The following is a 10,642-nucleotide window of genomic DNA, read 5'->3' as shown; positions in this document are numbered from 1 at the left end:
AATCAGCCTCCTCTGAGTTGTCACCAGTCTCAGGCAGGCTTCCCTTACAGTAGAAAAACAGGCTAACCCGCTTTTAACCTTACAGCTTTATAGCAGGACAGAGTCTATCTGCTTGTTCTGTAGGTCCCTCAGATTGTACCAGTTTAGGTCACCTGCACAGTTCTGAACCAAACACAAGATCACAGGAGTGGGATACTCTGATCCGTTGAGCCTGATGAAAACCCACCCAGGAGCTAGGGTTGGGCTTAATCCCATCCAAACCAGATGGCTGTGAACAGGAAGGAGCTGGTAGTTTCCCAAAGGAACTCAAGTAGGGTTACAAGAAGGGGGATGCATGTTGAGTAGCAAACAGCAGATGTTTACCATACCCTTCAATATAATTTATACTTGTACCATCACTTGGCCTAAGCTTTACAGATTCATTACTACCCTTTGGAGAAATACTAAACAACACTATAGGAGATTACAAAATATTATAAAGTACTTTTGGGGAGACTAAGTTACAGGATTTCAAATAAAGTATTTTTTGATGGGCTAAGAAATAACTTGCTTTCCTTCTCACTTCTAAGGGGCACACACGTTTGGTAGGGGAAAGGAGGATTTGACTGCTTAGGAAAAAAAAAAAATCAAACCAAACCTCACAACTCGTCTCCTTGGCATTTAGGAAAGTGAGAAATGAACATCTGGATCATGCTCTCCCTTAGACTGTCCACACACAGGTCAGCCACAAACAGTAGCTTCCTTCTTACCGAGTTGCATGAATTCATTACCTGGAAGACTGGATGCCTGCTCTCACTTGGCTTTCCTGGTCACCTCAATTTTTTCATTTCCAATGCAGAGAAGTTTTGTTTGTGAGGGTCCAAATGTGGCAGAAACTATTTACAGGCTTCTAAGCTGCACTTGCTGCGTAGGCCAAGGGTGTTGGCTGAACAACTGACCAACCTTTCCAGGGAGAGATCTGAAGCAGGTAATTTGAAAAAACACCTTCCAATCCGTCAGGAACATGGAAAAACTTGCTGTCTCTTCTATATTGGCAGAAGCTCCAAAGCACAGCATCACAGCATCTGGTTAACCAACCACTGAAACTTCAAAACACAGAGATCAGACTCTACTCTTTTTCTTTAGGAACACAGAGGAGCAGTCAAGAGTAGGACCACAGAGCTCTAGGAAAAATAAGAAGTTACTGGGCTTTAGGACTGTCTTTGCACCACAGATTCATACCATATGGACTTAAATTAGAATCAACTGTTCAGGAGCCAAAAGAAATCATGATACCAAGAGGGGACGTGTGACAATCTCTCCTCACAGTAAAAATAACCTAGAGTGCTTAGCAGAAACCTGGGAGGAGGAAAACTTTTCTGAAATAAAAAGTGAAACCATTATTTGATAGACCCTTCATTACCTACACCTGAGGGGGATGGAAATTTCCCTTTTAAAAATCACGAGGCTTAGTTTACTTCTCCTTGGTTATACAGTTCAGAGCACTTGCTTCCATGAAATTAAGAATTAAGACTCACATTTCACTGTTTTCAATGCCTTTCATTTGTCTTTTCATGGATTTTCTCCAACCATCCCATTTCCACTTCTGAAGCCATTCCCAAGATTTCCAACAGGTCCTGAGATTATACGTCCTCTCCCATGACTGTCCCAGCTGCCCCAAGCCTGTCCTGTTCAGAGGCATTGCCCGGCAGCTCTCAGTTGGATTCACCACTGTACCAAGAATATATATGTTCCTTCTGCAGCTCAACATAAGGTCAACTCGACAATCATTAACAGCTATCTTTGTGTCCTTAGGTCCTTTCCACATGGGTCCCCTTCACAATATAGTCCTGGACAGCCATGTTCCCTGAGGTCTGCTGTAACAGCTTTGAACACTGTTCAACTTAGCAGTGCACAATTCATAATGGACAATGAAACAGACTTGATGCTATTATGTTGGAATCCACTGAAAGAAACTGGTACTAGCATTAACAGCTGGTTTCAAACTAATTGAAGTGATTGAAGTTTTTATACCCAAATCAGCAAAATATGTGAGTAACATGGATGAAAGACTCAAGAGAAGAACTAAACACGCTAGAAGAAACAGCCTGCTGTCCATCAACAAAGAGAGAAACCTCCAAGAAAAGCGGCTTCACAAACCATGAAAAAACTGCTCTACTTTTTCAAAAAATTCATTAAAGTAGCCGATTAAAATAATTATCAATTTTTAAGTGGCAGTAAACTGTAATATTCTCTCTAAATTATCATGAAACATAGTATGACTTCAGGATGGCTTGGTGACCTGGGCAGAGCCCACCTAGGAGGCCAATTAGCCTAATGGTTAAGGACATGACCTCTGAAGCCCACTTGCCGTGGTTTAAATCACGGCTCGCCTAGTTACTTACATGTGACCCATCTGCTTTGACCTTAATTTCCTTTCCCACATAAAATGCGGATAATGGTACTGTATTTGACTCTAGAGCTCACATTTTAACATTCTTGATATCTTTAGGGTCTTAAAAAGGCTAGTGGCCAGGCCACAGTCATGATGTACCTGTCATTCATTGCTTCTGCATATGTGGACTTGGTGGTTGATTCTGGTGGCACAAGTCAACATCAGCAACCCTTCAATATTGCATTCCACAGACCATCGTCCTAATAACTGTTGACCGAAACCCTTCTATTAACATCTTCTGATCAAGAAAACACCAGCATTAGAACTTGCAGAATGGGTGTCAATGACTTTGAAGGAAATTGCACAGTGGTGGAGCACTTCATTAAGTATTGCTGCATCGTGAGGTCTGAGTCATGAAGGTCAGGCTGTAAAGTTTTAGGAATGCCTTACCCAGTGAATTTCACTTGTTTAAAGTATAAGCACAGAATGATATAAAAGTTTGTCTCAATATCACATTACATCAATTCTAGCTATTTTTTCAATATTTTAACATCTCAAGTCAGGATGTGTCATACAATTAATTAAGTCATGGTTTTTGTTCTCAGTGGTATACAAAGTGGTGTGTCTTACAATTGGAGTCTGAGATTTGTTGAAATAAAATGCCAAAAGAGCTCTTTACATAAGTATAAGCATTCTAAATTGAGTTTTTAAAAAGCATTGTCATAATTTAATTGGCAGCATTGTTTTCATTCTTAGTGTTATATAAAATGGCACATCTTACAATTAATGACATTTTGGATTCAATGAAACTCAGCAGTACCTACCCTCACAGCATTGTGAAGATTCAGTGATTAATGTTTTAATGTGCTGAGAATGGCACCTAGCTTATGCTAAGTTCTATGTTCTTAGCTATTAATATTAGTCTATCAGTCAGGGGCTTTGCTATAGATTGAGAGATATCAATCTATAACAAAGCCTTAAAAATTTGTTTTCAACTTAGAGAGCTTCCCTACTTCTCCCACCTTATCTCAATACCCAGTCTTTATTGAGGGCTTACTTTATGCCAGAAACTGTGCTTGATATGGTGACGCAATTATCACCCACACTTTTGGACTTCAAGACCAAGTAAACAATGAAGAATTTTATCAATAATTATATAGACAGGAAGAAAGATAATACCAGGTACCGACAGGAATTAAGGAAGAAAACCCAATGTCCATCATTTACCATTTAACAGTGTTACCTAAGGATAAGCTTTAACCACTATGTGACTTGATTTTCTCATCTGTAAAATGGGTTTATCATAAACCCGTCAATAATACTGCTTGCAATAACATGAATCGGTTCCATTTTCCACTTAGCCCCTGTTCACAAATGCATGAGGGCTCAAATCCTTAACTCTTGGTTGAATCAAGGAATATGAAAGAGGGGGTGAAGGTGGGTGAGGAAGTGGCAGGCTGTCTCAGGAAGTGCAGAGGCAGAGGGTGAGTTAATCTCAGAGAAGGCTGATGAGATGGGCATTGACTACCTGGGAGATTTCTGGACTAATTCTGTTTTCCAAGAAGTACAAGTCAGACATAGGACTGATTCACAACTGTCGGAATTGTACTTGGTATTTAGTAAGCTATTAATACACATCGGTTATTACTCTTATTATAGTATGATATTAAAAACTTAACAATCAGTATAGTATTAGCATCAGCCAATCAGGAGACACATGCAGTGTGAACATAACTATGGGTTCTACATGGGAGGATCACAGCAATTACTGGTCAAGCTGGGTCTCAAAGGAGAGGGAGAGTACGCTCAAGTGGAGAATATGAACAAGGAGAAAGGCACTTCAGGGGCAAAAAGGCTGGGACGTATATATGGTAACCTTTTTGTCATTTTACAATACTGAAGTAAAGGGTGGAGATGAAAGAAAGAGATGGCTGCAAAATTAGCTTGGGGCCAAGTCATGAAGAGTAAGCATTTGATACTTTATTCAGTAAGAAAATAAAACCGGCAACAGCAGAGTTGTGTAGTAGATCATCAAAGGCTAAAGGATGCATTTGGTTATGAAGTTCAAAATGAGTGCAGCTCACCACACTCCAATATGGAAAATGTTTACATTTTAGTTCATTTTAAAGAACATACGCACAGATACTTTACATAGCTTCCAGTTGACCAAAGTTGAAAGAAAATACTTTGTAATGAAGTACAGATCCCCAAAGGTTTATTTAAGGGCCTATTTTTATTTAAATAGTCTTCATTTTTTTTTTTTTTTTTTTTTTTTGTGGTACGTGGGCCTCTCACTGTTGCGGCCTCTCCCGTTGCGGAGCACAGGCTCTGGACGCGCAGGCTCAGTGGCCATGGCTCATGGGCCTAGCCGCTCCGTGGCATGTGGGATCTTCCTGGACCGGGGCACGAACCCGTGTCCCCTGCATCGGCAGGCAGACTCTCAACCACTGCGCCACCAGGGAAGCCCTAGTGTTCATTTTTTGAAGCATTGTCCTCCAGCACAACTCTAATTTCAAAATCAGTATTTCTCAAATGTTCATGAAACTGGAAATTTCCAAATCCATGATGGAAACGGATTGGTGCTCTGTGCATCTGATCAAACCAGTAGCAACATAATGTTTAACACAAATGGGAAGCATTAAAAAAAAAAAAAACCCGTAACGGCAACTCAAAGTAGCAGTGGCATCAAATAGGAACTGAAATCTCTAGTTAAAGCCAATGAAGGTTTGCAGGTTAATTTTGAATTTTACTCCTTATGCTATTTCAAATCAGAAACCTCTTGCTACTCAAATTCAAGTAAGTGTGCAGTGGACATCTGTTTGTTACTTTTGTATTCTCAGGAACAACCTTTCGTCACCTGCTCCCTACACCTTCCCCTTTCCTGATAATTTTCCCTTTCTCTGGGGGAACTCCACATCAGCTCAGGAATGGAATGTGATCCAATCTGGGCAAAATAAAAGTTCTTACTCCAAATTTTACATAACTTGCTGCCAAGCTTTGGTTATGATGATGTAAGCTGAAACTGTCAACAGCTGTCACCTACCATCCTCACCTCACTGCTTCCCACCTCAAAGAGGGCATCCCCAAACAGAAAGTCTGCCTGGAAGAGAAAACCAATCCGGGAAAAAAAAATCAGGGTCAAGTATGGGAGGTGGAAAGATGGCTTCTTTGGTTCTTTGGACCCAGCCATGCCTGAATTTCCCGGTGTAGGAGCCAGTAAACTGCCCTTCATGCTGACGCTAGCTTGAGTTGAGTTTCTGACACTTGCAATTGAAAGATGATTGGTTAATAATCAAAAGTATACAATATCTACCTGAAAATAAACAACACACTTTACTACAGTAATTTATGATTAAATAAAAGCAGAGTAGGTATCTTTACTTAATATTTAATGACTGATATGAAATCAGGTACAACATACTGTATATGCCAACCAAATTAAACAAAATGTATAAAGGAAATTGTTGGCCTCATAGTTATGTGTTTAACATTTTACTATACATTGTGAAACCTGAATCCCATCACTTGCTATAGAGAAACAAATTGGCTCAACTATACTTAGGAATCTTAAATATTATAGTAACTCTCTTTAATTCATATTTATAATATGAACAGGTGCAAGTTTTGTTTACTGTAAATTTATGGCTATTAATCCCATATGTAATAATTAGCAATTATGAAAGGCCTATCTTCCCTTTGAAATCATTGTTTAAAAAATAAAGAAGGCCAGGTGGAACTTTTCCCCTCTTAAAATGTTCGTGAACAAAATGCAGGATGTTGAACTTAACATGGGTCAGGGAGTTTGTTTATTCATCAGAATTTGTCAGGAATCCAAAATGGTGAAGGCTTCTAAAAAAGAAATTGGGTTGTAATACTACAAACTTCTAGGGCTCTCAGTGAATTATTCTAATTCACCCCCTCCAAGCAGTTGACATGGTTATTCACTAAAACACATGTTTATTGTAAATCCTGTGGGAATAAATGTGCATATTAATCAAATGAGTTGATAGTTATGTTAAGGGAACTCTGCTAGTTAAATTCTTTCCTAAGGAATAGACTATAATAATTTAAAGTCTAATAGAATTCTAGACAATAGGGATGGTAAAGATGCATTAGATCATGTAGGGTTTTTTCCCTTTCGTTTTCCACCTGGGTAGGGGGAGGGAAAGTACAGGATAAATCCTTTGATTTTTGTCCAGTTTTCAATTTAAATTCTAAACGGATGGAACTCAACACTTTCCTTGGAAATGAGACTACATCATAACAGATTTCACTGTCAGGAAATTCCTCTCCACCCTGATATTCAGATCACATGTTCTGTTTGTGTTCTTTATCCCACTTTTCCCAATAACAGTTCTATGACACATTTGATTCAATTCATTCTCTTTCTTGCCTGTCTCAAGAAGACAAACTTCACTGTTAAATTTTGAATTCCCATTTCATTGTCTCTCCAGTTATACTGTGCAAAACATAATTCTACACAAAGTTTTTGCTATATGAGGAGAAGATTCCTGAAGCTGCTTTAGGAAGTATATATATTTCTCAAATGGCAATGCCTTACTGTCTATGAATCACATTTCCACTATCACTTTTATAACAAGGGTCTTTGTGCCACTATTGTCTTTAGAGGCTCTTCTCGTATATATGTACACCAAGTTACATATATCTGTGTTCTAAAAGTTTCTCCTACGCTCATGTTCTCATTATCCATTCATATTTCTAATCTTTCCAAATCTCTTTAATACCTCTGGTTTCCTTTTGGTCTAAAACTTATTCTAATTGTAAACTAAAAATTAATTTCATTAATGTCCAATTTTGTCATTGTTTTTTTAACCATTAAGTGCACAGATGCAATACAGATGTAATAATCTTTTATAGACATATTGCAATTTCATAACTGTATAAATTCCAATAAAACTAGGAAACTTTAATTTTAATATGTGAGATCATAATGTATACAGAGCTGCCATAAGGTATAAATTAAGTCATGTATATACATAAATTCACACATACATTCCAGTAACACTTTGAAGAGTTCCAAGTGTTTTTTCTTTAGTTATTGCTAGATGTTTCAAAACACATCATAAAACTGCTCATCACAACACCCTGTGTGGTAATGACAAGAGTAGAGTGGGAATGGGATGAAAGGCACAGAATTCATAGTAAGACACAGCTCACTGTGTGAACAAGTAAAGCCAAATTCATGAGCACTGATGGTTCAAACAATGTGGAGCCACTGATTTTCTGAAATGAATATAAGAAATAGCAGTTCATAGTATTTAGACAACCTTTTACAAAGGACATCATACTGGGTGCTACCCAAGTATAAAAGACTCATCCAGTTGTCTCGAGAGGTTAAGTTACATATAATCCCAAAGACAAGAATAGGCAAATGATGGACCAGTCCTCCTGTGGCTAGATGGTCTGCCACATGGCCTTTCTGTTTAGTGAGGTTCCACTAAAGAGAACGCCAAGTTTGTGGCTGACACAGGTGATCCTTGGGTTTGGTCTTGCATCAAACTAACAAACAAAAAAATTTTCGGCCTACAGAATGAAGCATATTAAAGCCTGTGCCTTATGAGTCAATTTAAGAGGCTAGAAAATATATTAAAAATTTTTTTTAAGACTGTTTAATTACTTTTCAGAGAAACAAAAAATTCCAACCACCAAGCAACAATACCCCCAAATCTTCCAACAAGGTCCTCTGCAATTGTCTGGGAATCTTCATGTTCTTCCTCCAAAAGAAGTGCTCAATTTTAATTGCCAATGTTCTTAGTGGATTCATCTTTCACTGAAAAAAATAAGTAAACATACAGTCAGGTGTTTATGCTGTTTCTGTTTAGCCTGTTCTGTTTTCCCCTCTTCTCTCCTCCCTTCTGATGCATACCAACAGCACTGCTCATGGTGACAGACAAACCATGTCATGTCCCAGGCAGCTGGGATATACAATTCTGGCCACAATAAATAGAGAAATGATGTCTGAAAGTGGCAATTATATTTTGTGAGGTAACATCCTTCCTGACTCTGTGGAAGACTTGGGAATGGTCACTTCTCAGTGTGGGTAGGATCTGATACTTTTGCCACTGAATAGACCACTATTATCACAGAGACTGGCCAAGTGTGGTTGGAATAAATTTTTTCCATGATTTTTTTTAAACTTAAAATTGAGGGTCAGTATATGTTGAGTGAATGTGGGCTGACAGAAGACTAGCTAATCTCCATCTCCTTCTTTTCACAGGAAAGAAGACTCAGAGCAGAAATGGAACTCCTTTAAAGGAGCTGCCTTGACTTCAGCAAGACTATGATTCACTAACTAAACTGAGAGTTCCTTGAGGATAGACACTGGACCTTTCTTTCCTATATCTATCCCCCCCAGGGTAGCATGAATGCTGAATCAATATAACTGTAAGTTACTCCAAATTTTAGGTTTCTTTTTTCAATTTGCAAAATGGGAAGCAGAGTAACCACACCACTTATTTCATGGTATAGTGAAGCTAAAAGGAAATAACACATAAACACTTTGAAAATGGTTAAGGTTAAAATAGAGATTATTTTGCTTGAGGCTTATAGCCCTTTATCTCCATTGTGTAGATAAAGAAAATAGAGCTCAGAGAAGCAGAGTGAATGCCAAGGACCCAGCTAATAAGAGCCGATGCCAGAACCATAAACTTGGATCTTGCCTCATATTCCAGTTGCCAAGTTCCTTGGGATATGCCGATGGTACCTAGATGTACAATTGTACCAGCAACCAAATTGGTGTCCACTGAGTCCTTTTTATGAGGAAGGTACTGAAATAGGTTCTATCCAAGATATGGTCCTGATCCTTATGGAATTTCATAAACTCTAGCAGAGTCCTTCAAGTATCTCCACGATATTACAAGTTAGTTGTTTTCTCCTCCGGCTTTCTCTGCACTTAAACCATTATAGAACCTATTGCACTGTGGCATTTACATGTGTGTTCTTGTGCCTGAACTCCATCCCCATCCCACTGCCCCCCCACACACACACTGAAAGAGAAAGGAAGAAAAAGAGGGGGTAAGCAGGAGTGAGGGAGGAGAGAGGAAGAATGGATGAAAGGATTTATTGGCCCAAGAAGAGACTGAAGTGGGAATTCCCTGGCGGTCCAGTGGTTAGGACTCCATGCTCTCATTGCCAAGGGCCTGGGTCTGATCCCTGGTCAGGGAACTAAAATCCCACAAGCTGCATGGCGTGAGCAAAATCAAAAAAAGTTAAAAAAGAAGAGACTGATATGTAAGTAACTGCTATGGTAGTATTTTCACTAATTCAAGTAATCATTTTTGGGTTGGACTCCTCAAAAGACAGATATTTTCTAATTTTGAGTTATATTAGAATAACAGAGACAAATATTTTGCTGGTATTTTAAAGTTAATGGGCTTTGTGCTGTTTGGCACTGCAGTTTGGGAAACACCTTTTCCTTTCGCTGCTTACTGAAGTTGCCCAGTTTTCTTCTTTTCATGGAAGTCCATTCTTTTTTCCTTAGACTGAAATGTAGGATGCTTCTATTGTGTCATTTAAATCTACCAGCTAACTTTGGCAAACAAGGACCTGTGAGACAAGTAACACCATTCTGAGCACTTCCCACTGGATTGATACAAGGTGGGTGAGCAGCACTCTACACTCTACACCTAGTGGGCTATCCTAACTGCTTAACCTTTTCCAGTCAACCCTTTTCATTCTGTAAAAAGCAAAAAGCAAGCAAACAAAACTTGTCTATTGCCCAGCAAAAAAGGCAGACGTTTGAAAAAATAAACTATGGCAATCTAGACTTATAACAAACATTATAACAATCATGAAGTGTGAAAAACAACTGAATTCCAGTTCAGAAACACATTTTTCCCAAACTAGAAGAGAGACACCTTTGCTATGAACTCAAGATCAAAATCCAACATTTTTGCCTCTGGAGAGAGAAAGAATTTCAAGGCTTTCCAAAGAAAATGCCCTGTTCTTATATAACCCTCCCCCTGCATTAAGGGACCACCCTGCAGAACATCCAACGCTGTGGGAATGTACAAAGAAACAGACAACTTGAAGTGCTTACACAAAGAAAAGCATCTACAGGAAGGCCTGGCATTATTTTTAAAGTGTGTGTATTTATGTGACAACACTGATATGGTCCTTAAAATCCTGCTAGATCCTCTTTGGTTCTTTGCCACAGCAGCCCTAAATGATCCTCTATACTGAAAGCACGAGTCACTTGAGCTTTCTGTAAATAAGCCAAACATCGTATACCCACCAAAAAATAGCAAA

General features: G+C 38.8%; 1 protein-coding gene across 1 annotated transcript in view; it reads right to left on the bottom strand.

The window, feature by feature from the left end:
* Positions 1-7,291: 7,291 nt before the first annotated feature.
* ZNHIT6 (zinc finger HIT-type containing 6) overlaps positions 7,292-10,642 on the bottom strand; it is a 55,824-nt gene continuing 52,473 nt past the window's right edge. Inside the window, exon 10 of the mRNA XM_081222821.1 lies at positions 7,292-8,165. Within this exon, the coding sequence (XP_081078947.1) occupies positions 8,131-8,165 (35 nt within the window). The 3' untranslated portion in view covers positions 7,292-8,130. The remainder of the gene's footprint in view (positions 8,166-10,642) is intronic.

The sequence above is a fragment of the Mesoplodon bidens genome (genome assembly GCF_964165515.1).
Source record: "Mesoplodon bidens genome assembly, chromosome: 2".
NCBI classification, from domain to species: Eukaryota; Metazoa; Chordata; class Mammalia; order Artiodactyla; family Ziphiidae; genus Mesoplodon; species Mesoplodon bidens.
The sequence above is the reverse complement of the archived record's forward strand: the minus strand, read 5'-3'. Positions and strand labels throughout refer to the sequence as shown.